Source organism: Ascidia mentula, chromosome 8, assembly GCF_947561715.1.
Source record: "Ascidia mentula chromosome 8, kaAscMent1.1, whole genome shotgun sequence".
NCBI classification, from domain to species: Eukaryota; Metazoa; Chordata; class Ascidiacea; order Phlebobranchia; family Ascidiidae; genus Ascidia; species Ascidia mentula.
This window is the reverse complement of record NC_138573.1, coordinates 16,716,093-16,729,876: the sequence shown is the minus strand read 5'-3', so window position 1 is coordinate 16,729,876 and position 13,784 is coordinate 16,716,093. Positions and strand designations below refer to the sequence as shown.

Genomic DNA, 13,784 nt, shown 5'->3' with positions numbered 1-13,784 from the left:
AGGCGTTCATCAAAGGATCGACGTTTGGCGAACAAATTTGGCGGCTATGCGAGCGTCATTTTGCCGCAGACATTCCGAACTAACGAAGCGCAGGTACTGTTCGAATGGTAAACATACACAGTGAAGGAGAACTACACAGAAAATACACAGACCTTTTAAAGCTGAGATTTCGCTGTAAATTTCTTTTCAAATGCAGACCTGATTCTTTAATTGATAAACTACATTGGGGCCACAAAGCAGCAACTTTGCACCTGTCTTAGTTAGTTACAAATTTGAGCAAAAGTCAAGATCACATATGCAGTTTTGCAACTGTTTCTTGTCCAACAAATCAATCTAAATGCCTTCGCCACATTCCACGGAGAAACGTTTGGCAAAAGGCGGCAAACTTACGCCAAAATTCCCGGGACTGGCACAAAAATCACCCTGAGGCATGCGAGGCTCGTTTGTATTTGCCGCTCGTTGACAAGCTGCCCATCGTGTGCCCTAGTCGTCTGGCCGCCTGGAGCAGTCACCGGCGCATGGGCTACGATTCGTGCTAAGCATTAAATAGCCCAGCCAACGAAAGAACAGGTTTTTTTTTCAGAAGTCGACTCTTTTTCGCCTATTTAAAATGTTTGAACGGCAGTTAACTGTCTGGAGGTCATGGTTTGTACTACTTCGTTTTTGCAACAGAAGATATTTGTAATGTCAGGTAGTAAGTGTGGTATTCGGTTACAGTAGCAACAACAAAAACGTGTTTACAGTAAACGCGCCAGGACGACAACAGCACAGGATTGCACGCTTTCGTAAACACCTGCATGTTCATCACGATACGTATCTATACGTGCCAATTCAAAATGGTTTCCTGTATTTATTTGAAATGCTAAATGATCTGCCGACTGTGAACGTTTGAAATATGCTGGATGGGATTAAGCTTGTGGTCTCAAGTTTGTGTGTTTTTGCATGACAAAAGACAGCGACACCGAGTGGCTATCAATTTTAATCTTTTCAAAAAGCGGTCTTGCATGCCGTCCACCTCTCAATCGAGGTTACTTCGCAAAACATGACTGAAGCCACAATGGTATAATATGGAGTTGCATCAAAACCAGCTTGAAAAGCGCAAACATTGCTCGTTTTTAGTTAAGCATGTAATTTTTTGAACAATGGAACAGGTAGGAAATACCAGAATAACTTGGCACAATACTTCACATATTGCTGACGTCATGCCCTGTCACGATTATGACGTAGTTTTGGCGGTCACGCGTCATTAGCCACACTGCGGTCAACGACTAAACGAACGATGTCTTTGTTCCGTCACAGGAAAACTATCGGACTTTAGCACGCCAGCTATGTAAATTGTGACGTCATGTGACAATGAAAAACAGCGACAATGGGCTCGTTCTTGAACTCGTTCTGTGGTCAATGAAGTCGGAATCGACAGCCTGTTGACGGACGGTCCATTAGCCGTGAAGCGTGAGCGGTATAAGAATGGCAACCTGACACTTCTCTCAGCATTGCGGCAGAATTCATATTTTTTCACAAAACAGTGCCATTGTTACCAATTCCACACACCTGGTTGTGGGCAACAATATCCGATAGCTGTTTATACACAGTCAAGTGCTACGCGTTTTACTTTCGAAAATAATCCTCTGGCTTCGGCCGTGCCCGGCAGGGAAGTGTTTGTTGTTTGAATGGTGGTGACACGGAAAGTGGAACCGCTTTTTCATGAAGGTTATGTGAGTAATGTATGCGCAAGCGCGTGAAGGTTTTTACTCCAACAAAGTACAGTAATGCCATCCCCTTTGTAAAAATCAACTTCATGCAAACTTACTTTTAGTGGAAATTGTAAGAAGTTATCGTTACTTTACTTTCATTCTTTTTTTTTGACCGCACCGGGATTTTAACCCAGGATATCCTGGACATGAATACCGATCAGGTTTTCTTCTTGGTATGTACGGCGCAGCTACAAGCTTAATTTGCTCTGTAGCTCCATCTAGTGTTTACTTTTTACACTTTATCCCAATGTAACCGACAGTTGGTTGATTTACATTCAATCCAATATTCAAATCTAGTAATGAAACATTCAACTCCATTTACTTGTGTAAATGGCAGCGAACAGTTTAAATCGAAAACTTTTGGTAATTTCACGTTTGGCATAATACAAAGAGAACAGGTCATCAGCAAATACAAGATTACTATTATCTCCGTCGTAATACCACCAACTAATGTGAATACAATATATCTGTGAGCGTATAACTATGCTTGGGACGTAGTTGAACGCAACCAAGGTTTTAATATCCGATACAATAAATGTGTCACGCCAGGGGGAAATGTTAATCATAAACAACCTGGTGGAGAGCAAAATGTGTTATCTTAAATCGTTGTTACCAAACGAAATACACAGCATTAAGAGTCTATTTGTGTAGTCCTTTTGTTTGAAGATTTGTGGCCAAAAATAAATATGCGCAAAAATATACCTTTGCGTTAATCGTTAGCTGCCTTTGGAAGTGCCACAAACCAAAACTACCTAAATTAAGGGACCAACAATCAAGTTGACTGATGCGACACAGTGTGACGTAACTGACTCAACTGCCTATTTGTAAACATGTCAAGTGGGCGTATCGGGCGACAATGGCAAACGAACAAACAGACAGGAAGTCGCTGCTGTTTTAGGGAGATCGGGATGTTTGAGACATCTTTGCCGCTTTTCCCACGCCGCAACCCGGCCAAATTTTCCGCTGCGTTTATTATCGTTCGGTGGTTCGACCTTGAACTCCGGGCCACCGACAAATGACAAAAGCTCCATCTGTGCCAGAGACAATCCATTAAACACCACACCGACCGCGACAGATGATTGTGTTTCAAAGAATGCGTGACTGAAGGAAAGCTGCAGGTTCTAGGATGATAATTGACGCTGGTCAGAAAGTCCGCAACAACATAATAGAAATAACATCCTGGAAGAGATACAGACGATTTTTACGTATTATTTTATCGATAATTTTGATCGCATAAAAATAAAACCGATGCCAATAAATTTGATAAGGGGTGCATTAAACCAACAAGAAATAGGAGGACTTTTGTTGCATCACAAACATTTCTATTCTAACTCGCAATAAATTCAACAGAAAGAAATGCATCCGTACAAATAGATGAATTACCAGAAACAGAAAGAAGTTGTGAGCTTCACAATAAGTTTGACAAAAAAGCCAACAATTGTTCAACATTTTTTTTTCAATATTTCTAACATCCTAGCATAAGATGTTGTTGAAGCTATGGTCGTTCTTTGCAAGCATGTGTCAACAGAAAACATACACTGCATCACAAAGTAAAGTAGCATCCTAGCTTGCAAGTTAAAAACAATACTCACACGAAAATAACGGAAAGCCATCGCTTTTTGCATGTTTTGTACATTAACCGTTTTAAAATATTGAACAGCCAAGGCAACAAAATCACCCCTTGTCAATATTTCAACCTGGCCTCTGGCGACATTGCATTAGATACGAGTTTCGTTACAGCTAAATACAAAGTGCCGCATGATTACGCAAAGGAAAAAATGTCGGGAAATGGTCATCTTTTTTCGGTAATCCGCAGTCCCACACGTTAACCCACATTCTACCACTGCCACCGGTAAGGATGCGGGAAAAGTGTTTTGGAAGAGACAATGACCCCGGATGACCCCACGTCACGTGTCACTGCACATTATCCAACAACACACAAACACGTTCCCTTTGGAGCGGAGGAAGTTGTGTTTAAGGTCGTGGTGAAAGTTTGAATCTTCAGCCACAAATATCAAAGCGTCTGATCTGCGACCACTTTGGACTTGGATCGGTTTCTCAGGGTTAAAAGCAACAGGAACTTGATCGTGGCACGGATTGCTCTCTTCCAAGCCATTTTAATGAATATTGGTATGTGCCAGGAATTCCTGGACACTTTTTCGAACCTGCTGGTCAGTTCAAATGATTGTATGCGAATGCCTGGCACTGTCTGAAATTAACTTTGGGTAAATCTTTTTTTTGTTGTGTTCTATGTACTTTTATACCTTTTCGAACGGTATGATTATGGTTGCACCTGTATACGTGTAATTCGTTATAGCAGCTTTTACACCGGGGTAATTGATTTACAAACACGTTTCACCGGCAGTTGATAAAACAATTTACATTGCGAGATGTAACCCTTATTCTTGTTTATGCAAAAACAATTATTTAATTTCCGTATTTTATGGAGTAGCACTCATTACTTTCCCAATGTTACCAGAGTAAGATAGGGAGATCAAATAAACCCATTCATATTTCTGCTTACTGCAAATACGTAAAATCAACCTAACGGACTGGTCTTGGTGAAGAAAACATCATCTTAAGTTGAAATATCACTTTAATATTGCACCAAGCGCCTCAAAAACTTCTTAAACACGAGAACGACATCACTCTTTATCCAACGAGCTCAAAAGTTTCCATTAAAAATATTCAGTCTTCCCAATTGAAATGTATTCATTGCGTGGTACATTATGTTAAGCTTTATGGTAAAAGAGAACCGCAAGAAGTAAACAGTAATAAATATTCTATGACGTAACAATGACAACCTAGTTAGGTTGGGAGAAAAATTGCAACAAAATTCACATTTAGCAGCACATATACGCTCCATGGCGACACCAGGCGAAGGATTCCAACCACAGACAATTGACATCTTTGCTGAAAAACAACCAAGCAGCGAAACATTGCACAACTGCAATTCTTTCTGTCTGTTTCCCATAAAAAGTCGAATTCAGACGCCGTCGCTATCAGCAATAAAAAATGGTCGACAAAAAACGCGCTACAACCAATTCGTTGTTACGTAACAAAAAAAAAGAGTCGCGTCACCGAGGTTTGGGGAAAAAGCGGATAAATACGATCATACACATGAATGTGGCACAGACAACTGCAAGCGCGATCCACAACCACCAGTTCGTCCCCTTCTGCAGGTGGGATTCGAGTCGCGTGGATTCGTGTTTGAGTTGGTTCAGATTTTTGTCAGTGTTTTTGCTTGACTCGTTTAACACCTGAGCAAGCAAGTGCGAACGGTTAAGGTTCGGTTTCTCTGGTAAAGTATTGGGCCATGACCTATTTTTAATACCAGGTATGGGTTGTGTGATGAGGAACTTTAACTGCCGGCCACGGTCTGCGGTGGGGCAAGAGAGCATTTTCAGAGGGCTATTTTTACTGATTTGACCATTGGCTTGATAAAAAAGGGCCCTAATGTTTACCAGAGTTAACACCGAGATTATGTAGGACCTGCACAGGTTGTGGGCGACAAGACAACACAAATAAAAAAGTTTTGGAACAACTCTACCAGATTAAGACGCGATGAGAGATCATCCATATTAACCACAAACTTACCTTCATGTCAGCTTTGATAATCCTTCCAGCCACTTGGGTGTTGTGTTTGAGATGTTGGGTAAGCTTGATCATTTCGTTAGCTAGTTGTTCATGCGTTTCATGCTGATGGGAAAGACTTTTTTCAATTTCTTGCGACGATGTTGTAGCTTCCGTTCTGCTTGGAACAAGCTGGGATTAAGTTCATATTTAAACCACACAGTGCTTTGGTACCAGATTGAAAACCAAAGCAAACACTAGGAAGGTATGTTTTTTAATGCCACAAAAACCATCAATATAATCAGTTCTTGCAGTAGCGTTTTATTATTGTAATGTTGTCACTTGATAAAGGCATAAAATACAACTTAATATAAAAATGTTATACATTAATATAATACAGAACAAATATAAAAGTCCTACTTTCTTTGCCGTAGTTCTGAGGTGTTGGCGGAATCTGTGGTCTAATGAAATACAGAAATATTAAAGTGTATTATAAACAAATTTACTTTACAAAAATTTTCAGCATTTAAACCACATATAAATGTCAATTGCAGAAAAAAACAGGTCTATTTTAATGCTAAGAAGTAATTTTTATTCATATTTCATTTTTTTTTGCATACTTTCGAAAATAGATCTGCTTTCATGTCTTTGCTTTTAGTGATCGTTTCAATTTGTTTCTGCTTTTTTTCTGCAAAATAAGTAGGACAATGTAATGTTACTGACATATTTGTCCTTGACATAACCAAGTCCATAACAGTACAATGTCGTTATACTATATAATACACTTTACGGTAAAGTCCAAATGGAAATGTCATTGCAGCTTATAATCGTATGTGAAAGTGTGAATTTTAGCAACAAAATCTAAATAAAAAGAACCTTGCTGGATGTATTTCCCAATCTCCTGGTTTCTTTGGTTAATTTTAGTTTCAATTTCGGTTGACTGAAAAACAATTAAGCAGCAAAAATTGTAATTTACATGTCCGAAAAAGGTTATTTTATCGGTTTACCGTTTGTTTCAATCGCAGAAAATCTTTAAAATCTGCAACTTTTTGTTCGTATTTGCCAACTTTAACAGGGGAAGCTCTAAAAAGTGTAAGATTATGGTAAACATAGAAAAATGTAAACAAAACGTTGCAATAAGTTACCAGAATAGGCTACCTACACTTTGCGGATACAACTTAGAATTCTTCATTTAATCGTGCTTAATTAAATTCAATTTAACATCCAGAAAGAGAGAAAGAATGGAAAATATTGCACATACGTAGTTTCAGTCTCTTTAAGCTCTGACAGGTTGTCCTCCAATGCTTGAATATACTAAACACAAAAACAATGACCAGAATATAATGAAAAAATACAATGATCAGAATATGCATTTCCAAGCTATAAGAAAAATTTAAAACCAACTATTTTAGTTAGCACAAAGCAAAACCCCCCGACGCATATTAACCTGTTTGATGTTTAACATGTTGTTCACTTACTGATTTAAACTTCTGCTCATGACTTTGTGTATAATTGCTTGCCATGTCTTCACACTTCCGGATTATCCGTAACAGATCTTCTTCTGCAGGATTATCGGACACAGATGACATTTTGGCTGTTATTGGTGCCTGGATAAATAAATCGCAAATCCCATTTGAATAATTTATTAATGAAGTATGGTTGTTATGCTCATTTTTGACATGGAACATATGGACAACATAAAATATTTACACAACTACATTTGTGACACAAACATAAAACACAGAAACTTTGCTGTTTAATTTTTGATTGTTTGAAAAGTGGGCAAGCAACGGAACAGGCAAGTTAAAAAATATATTTCAAATACCTAAAAAATAATTTTATTGAAGCACAACACTTTAAAATCATGTACGAAAGTTCCATAATACATTTGTAAAGATGTAAATACAGAAATTTGAAAAAGAAATCCAGGTACAAAAATGGTTTCATCAGTAAAAAATAATTTCATTGGGCCTGAAAGTAATAAAAACTGCATGCATGTCAATCAGTACAGCAAGTTATTGCTGAATAAAAATCTAAAATTGCACATAGTCAGTTTAAGCATTGCAGCCTATCAAAACAGTAGCATATCCTTCATTGACAAAGTCAACAATCACAGTGTTCAACAGATTTTTATCAGGAAGTGTCACCACCCATTCCAAAATCCTTTCCTTGACATGGTTATCTTTTTCCCAAACCTTCAAAGTAGAAAGTAGTTTTGTTGTTATTGTGCCCATATCAGGTGTCAGAACACCCTGGGAAACAAAGCAGTTTTCTGGATTTCTTTTCGGGAGTGTTTGATTTAGAAAAGCCAGAAGGTCAGTTGTGTTCTGCACATTGGGCCACTCACTGTCTATAAAGCAACGGGGCCACAGAAATTCTACAGATGAAGGTTTGTCGTAGAAAACTATAACTTGCTTTCTAGCTGCTGCCAAACTGGACAAAGTGGTGCTCTCCAAGCTATCTTGTCTAGGGGCCAACATATTTCCAAAGCATTCTTTTATAATTTGTATCAAATGTTGATTGTCCTCGTCACAGAAGTTTAAAAGATGTTGAAAATCGAGAATCACAACCTCTGAGAGTTGCTCATTCAGAAATGCTTTGATTTCATTCAAACACGACCCAACTTCTTTACCAAACAACCCATGTACCAAATGCAAGATCTTCGTGGTTGGGTGTGGTGCTACGCGCAGATCAAAATACCGGATGCCAATGTTAAGTTGCTGTTGAAAGTCATGATCCTGTGTAATGCTCCAGTTGTGCACAGCTGGCTTGAAAAATTCAAAGAACTGAGGCTCACCAGGTGCCAAAGGGCCATTGACATCCAACATATAAGCCCCAGAATCGTGTGAACCAGGAATAACCAATTGTGAAATAGGCAACTGCCTTTTTGCTTTGCTAAGGCTTCCCATCCAATTCATGATGCACTTGTTAACAGTGTTTTTTCTACATAAACCCTAAAAAAAAATTAAACCATATTTACGTCATTGGTCTATAAGTAGTACTCAAATCATAAATTGCAGCACAGTACATTCCACTAAAATTCGGCATATTACATTCCACTAAAATTCAGCATTACATTCCATTAAAAATATATTACTTTTGACAAAACATAATACACTAACCACACAAAAAAATTACAGTTTTGTTACCTGCAAAGACGATATTATGCTTAAAGATCACTGAAAATAGAAACATAAAAAAATTGCATGCTAAGTGCACAAAAACATATAAACACCTCAATACATTGCTAATATAAGTGCATATAATTAGAGGAAGTTAGAGGTATAAAGTGAAAAATATTGGAAGCTGTAAACGACACACAGTGCTGTACTGCTACACTACAATTTATTTCAGGTGATAATCTAGTCAATGCCCCAGGATGTAATATTATATATTCCTTTCAATGACAGTTTGGACAAACAAATTATCCACAAAATCGGCATGGACGACATTCAGTTGTGGCCCAATACTGGGTTCTTTAACCCACTTTTCCAGATTCTCACTCACAGCATTTTCTGCATCCCAAGCTTTCAAACTGGACAAAAGGTTGGTGGTGATGGTCTTAGTATCGGGAGATATAACTCCCTGGGAGACATAGAAAATTTTGGAATCACGAAGTGGCAAATTTTCATCGAGAAATGCAATCAAATCTGGTGTATTTTGCACATCTGCCCAGGGACTATTTATCCAGCTGTGGGGCCACAGAAACTGAGCAGAAGTATCCTCAGCATACAAAGCAATGATTTGCTTCCCCTGACTGAGGAGACTTGACAATGTTGTGTTGTCGAGAGTTTCCTGTCTGAAAGCCAGTTTATTTCCAAAGCATTCGCTTATAAGAGAAACCATGGCATTATTATCCTGTTCAGTAAAGTCTATGAGCTGATGAAAATCAAGTATCACAACCTCTGTTGGGTGCACGTCCAGAAATGCATTGATCCTTTCCAAGCCCTGTTTTACTGGATGACCGTACAATGCATGCACGATGCGCAATTCCCTTGTTTCTGGGTACGGGGACACTCGTATGTCAAAATAACGTACACCAATGTTTAATTGTTGATCAAAGTCCAAATCCTGTGTAACACTCCAATTACAGACAACTTGCTTGGCAACTCCAAATATTGCAGGTTCACCAGGCACAAGTGGGCCGTTAGCATCCAAATAATATGCACCAGAGTCGTGAGAACCAGGTATTGCCAGTTGTGTGATAGGTGATTTCTTTTTGGAATCACTGAGGTCTGTCATCCAGTTCATGTTGCAGAAGTATGGAAATTATTTATTCGAACAAAATACTTTTTATGATCACAAACACACTTGACCTAAAGTTCCTGTAAACATACAGCAACAAAACTTAAGAAGAATGTAATTTTGATTCAACACCAAACATTAGTTGCAAACTATAGGCCTCAACATAACAGTTTGCTAATGTGGTTAAAATATAAAAAACGGTTAAAATATAAAAAAAAGCTTAAATTGGCAATGTTGTTTCAACAATTTGTATCTGTACATGATCACTCAGGTAGTTTTGCCAGCAATAAAACAAAGTACCAAAACATACAGAAGTAGTACGTAGCAAACATGGCTTCAACACATTATTATTAAACTAGTTAAGAAGACATCAGACACACAAGGATTTTGCAAAAACAATATATACACAGAAACTACACACCATAGTGTGTATATAGTGCAAGGGCGGGTATAATAGGCACACAGAGCAACAATGATCTTTCAAGCTAGGTCTTGTTTGGACAATCAATTTGGTTGTCAGGGCTTGCTGATACCACGGCACTGCTCTCTTGAAGAGCTGCGTTAATCCTATTGATAATCGGGAACTCTTCCATATTAACCTTAAATCTGTTAGCATTGTACACCTGCAACCCAAAAAATCACCAACTTGTTTTATCTTCACTTAATATGGTCAAAAATACAAACCTAAAATTAAACATTATTAAATATTTTTTCCCCAAAGGGTGAACTACCTTAAATTCCATCTTTGCTTTAAACATACAAAACAAATGCCATGATTTTGTACAAAATTAGGTTACCTGTGGAACCAAGCAAGCATCAGCAATAGTAATGTTGTTTCCAACACAGTAAGTTCCAGCAGTTTGCTCCAACATTTTTTCTAAAGCTTGAAAACCTAGGGTGATCCAGTGATTTGCCCACTCAACTTTTTTTTCACCAATTTTGACCAACACAGCAAGATTTTGGAGTGGTTGAATTCCAGATGCAATTGTCTAAAATTAAGAAAGCAGCCAATTTCAAGTCTTTATAAGTAAAATACGTTTTCATAAAAAAAGGTCTATGCATACTATGAATAGTATTGTTCCTACAGAATAATTGCCCAGCTGAGAAAAGTTTTGCAGACACAAAATAATGTTACCTCACAAATTTGTCGAACTTTGGCTCTTTCAACTAAGTCATCTGGAAGAAGGGATGGGCCCTGGTCCTTATACTTTTCATCAATATATTCCATGATGGCCATGGACTGTGTGATGACCTTGTCGCCATCAACAAATGCTGGCAACTGTCCAAGTGGATTTATTGCTCTAAAAATAAACTATTCTGAAAAAAACTTTCACTATACGGAATAAATTAGAATCCATATTTGTATTTCCATGGTGTACACAAACATAATAACATTATCAACTTGAACAAATAATCACATGTTCTACAAAAACTAATTTAAAGTATAAAGAGAATGGTTGATCACCTGTACTCTGGTTTATGTTGCATTCCACCATCTTGAACTAAATGGATTGGAATAATTTCATGTTCAATACCCTTTAGTGCTAAGCAGATACGGACCCTCCATGAACATGTACTTCTCCAGTAAGAATACAGTCGAATAGACATGATTATGCTACAACTTTATATTAAAGATCAAAAAGCTGTGTAATATACAATTCAGGTTTATAAGTACACGTCTTAGGGCATGCCTGTTTACATTTCTCCAACCCTTTCTGGAGGTTGTTTTACAAGTCAACAATGGTTTTCCTTTGTTCAAGACAAATCTCTTAGGTTAGATATTCACTTTTCAGCTGAGCATTGTTTTCGAACAGAAGAAATCAAACATATATAACTCAAGAAAGTAAAGGTTACAAATTTACATAAACAATATACAGAAATCAACGAAGCGGTATAATAATTCAGCGACAATCAATAAACAATATTATTTGCAAGTATGCCTTCGTAACCAGAGAAGAGCCATTGTCACCGTCGTACGCGTGAGTAATCAGAGGTGAAGTCAGTCAAGCGTGGGAATATTGCTATGTCACTTGCAAAATTTCAAATTATTTGGGTCATCTTCCCCAAGTCATGTTAGTTTTTTTGTTCATTAGTACCTCGCAAGGTACCTAAGAATTTCTTTAATGCAGCTGCTTAATACACAATAGTAATATTACATTTTTGTTGTTGCTCACTCAGAATGCTATTTCCTTAAGAAAGAAACCACGTGAATCGAAACGTGCGATTTGTTTTGATTTGTCAATACGCAGTTGTAACCATCTGAAGCTATTATGTCCGGAGTGGATACGTTAGTGGAGATGGGTTTTTTGCAAAACAGAGCGTATGTATGAGCTATTGGCTGGACCAAGTTTTACCTTTTTTGTTTAAAATTACTTTTTACAAAATAAACATTTTTAGTAGACCACCAAGCTATATAATAAACTAAGATTTTATTTATAACTTCATTTTAAGGGAAAAAGCATGGGCGATAATGGGAGAACGTGGAGGTGTCCAAGCCGCAATGGAATGGTTATTGGAACATAGTGAAGATCATGATATTGATGAACCATACAAGGCACCTGAAGGAAAGGCTCTTGGAAAGTCAGAAACGGGAGAACCATCAGGTTGGTGTCACCTTGACAACAAATAATGCACTTTGTCAATAGCAGTTAAATGACCTTCATGGGAAAGATAATGTGGTAGGCTATCTGGTTAAACTATCATGTGGATAGTTGTTGTCTGTCTAAACTTACTATGCTTTTCAGAGATGTTCCATGTTGAAAAACCTCAAGAAACATCTGGTGAGTCAGAACTAAAACTCACCGAAGAAGAAAAGACACAGAAATTCAAAGAGTAACAAAAATATTTTTTTATGTTGTGCTGTATACAAAAGTGTTTTGATCCTTATCTCAGATTGCAAGAAAAGATGAAACAGAGGAGGATGCAGAGGGAAGAGGAGGAAAGGAAACAGGAAATTGATATGGAGAAGTCTAGGAGGAAACAAGGACAAGACATCTCAAAGATCAAAGCAGAGTATAGAATAAGTCACAACACTATAGTCTATTTTGTTAGTTTTAACACATTACTGGAAATTTGCAGTAGCAGTTTTTTAAAAAAAACTGTATAATAATAATTCCATTTTTCAAAGAAACAGTTTGTTATTTTACTTAATAAAATGGCTGTGTATTTGTTTTAATACAATAAATTTACTAGGTGCTATTGTTTTTTTCACAAAGTTTCTGCCCTATAAAGCATCTTTCCTTCATTTTTACACACATTTAATCTTGGTGTTTGCTGTTCCTTGTAGTATCCATTTTAAAGAGGCACAGCGCCAGGCTGAAATAAGAAAGCGTGAAAAACGGGCGGACCTGATAGCCCGGCAAAAAGTAAAAGAACAAATTGCACGAGATCGGGCCGACAAGAAAGCAAAAGACGAAAAAGCAAAGCAGGCGAAGGTTGAACAAGCGGAAGCAGCAGCGGCAAGCAGTCAGCAAACAACACCTGCAGCCAAAAAAGATCACACACATGCACGTCTTCAGGTATTATTATCATTAATAAAACTGTTTTCTTTGGCTCACCTAGTTAAATATAAACTGTCATTATCTTGGTTTGGCAAATAAAAGTTGCAGGTTATGCATTGCCTGTAAATCTTTGCTCTAAAAACATGCTGCACCACATATTAATCTTTTGGTCTCATTATACGTATTTTAAAGCTTCGATTGCCAAATGGAAGCCAGATGGTGCAGCAGTTTGGTGCTCATGAGCCCCTGTCCGCCGTCAGACTCTTTGTTGAGATGAATCGAAAAGATGGTAGTTCTGAACCTTTTGACCTCATGACAGCTTTCCCAAAGAAAATATTTACCTCCGAAGAGATGGAAATGCCGCTTTCTTCTCTAGGTGTGTTTTTTTGCCAAAGTTTTATAACCAGTGGTGTGTGAAAAATCTTTTGCAATAGCTAAAAATGTAAAAATGATTGCTTATATTGATGTACAGTATTTAACAGAGTGTGTGTTCTTGTTTAAAGATCTCTGTCCATCTGCTGTGCTAATGGTCACTAAACCACATTGAAGAAAAGTGACTTCTCATAAAATTTATTGAGCTGCAGTGGAAGGCCACCACAACTGAGATTTATTGATGAGTGCCATACCCATGATTCACAGTGAAATGTCAACATTTAAGCATCCTAGAAAAATGTACAAAAGAAAAAACTCAAATATATTAATTTTTAACACG

The 13,784-nt window shown here is 37.6% G+C and overlaps 4 protein-coding genes across 5 annotated transcripts; 1 reads left to right on the top strand and 3 right to left on the bottom strand.

The window, feature by feature from the left end:
- Positions 1-4,387: 4,387 nt before the first annotated feature.
- On the bottom strand, positions 4,388-8,277 carry LOC145912557 (vesicle transport protein USE1-like). 2 transcript variants are annotated; one of them, XM_083000064.1, is made up of 8 exons: positions 6,806-7,369; positions 6,589-6,641; positions 6,335-6,410; positions 6,204-6,267; positions 5,948-6,015; positions 5,748-5,788; positions 5,352-5,505; positions 4,388-5,014 (listed from the first exon to the last, which is right to left on the bottom strand). In XM_083000064.1, exons 1-8 carry the CDS (start codon positions 7,013-7,015, stop codon positions 4,832-4,834), a joined length of 849 nt encoding a protein of 282 aa, XP_082856190.1. In that variant the 5' UTR covers positions 7,016-7,369; the 3' UTR covers positions 4,388-4,831. The 2 variants fall into 2 exon arrangements, 1 of the variants encoding a protein (XP_082856190.1); XR_014403306.1 differs by lacking the exons at positions 4,388-5,014; positions 5,352-5,505; positions 5,748-5,788; ... (1 more) ...; positions 6,204-6,267; positions 6,335-6,410 and having other exon boundaries at positions 6,806-8,277.
- Positions 8,278-8,281: 4 nt separating this feature from the next.
- Positions 8,282-9,648, bottom strand: LOC145912558 (PI-PLC X domain-containing protein 3-like). The gene has a single exon (XM_083000065.1). The coding sequence runs from the start codon at positions 9,576-9,578 to the stop codon at positions 8,715-8,717; it is 864 nt and encodes a 287-aa protein (XP_082856191.1). The 5' UTR covers positions 9,579-9,648; the 3' UTR covers positions 8,282-8,714.
- A 7-nt stretch (positions 9,649-9,655) lies between these two features.
- LOC145912559 (putative maleylacetoacetate isomerase 2) lies at positions 9,656-11,211 on the bottom strand. Its single transcript, XM_083000066.1, has 4 exons — positions 11,038-11,211; positions 10,708-10,873; positions 10,370-10,561; positions 9,656-10,195 (listed from the first exon to the last, which is right to left on the bottom strand). The coding sequence occupies exons 1-4, from the start codon at positions 11,178-11,180 to the stop codon at positions 10,058-10,060; spliced, it is 639 nt and encodes a 212-aa protein (XP_082856192.1). The 5' UTR covers positions 11,181-11,211; the 3' UTR covers positions 9,656-10,057.
- Positions 11,212-11,751: 540 nt separating this feature from the next.
- LOC145910794 (UBX domain-containing protein 1-A-like) lies at positions 11,752-13,779 on the top strand. Its single transcript, XM_082997997.1, has 7 exons — positions 11,752-11,892; positions 12,024-12,175; positions 12,317-12,404; positions 12,465-12,584; positions 12,859-13,090; positions 13,265-13,448; positions 13,576-13,779. The coding sequence occupies exons 1-7, from the start codon at positions 11,843-11,845 to the stop codon at positions 13,617-13,619; spliced, it is 870 nt and encodes a 289-aa protein (XP_082854123.1). The 5' UTR covers positions 11,752-11,842; the 3' UTR covers positions 13,620-13,779.
- Positions 13,780-13,784: the final 5 nt, after the last annotated feature.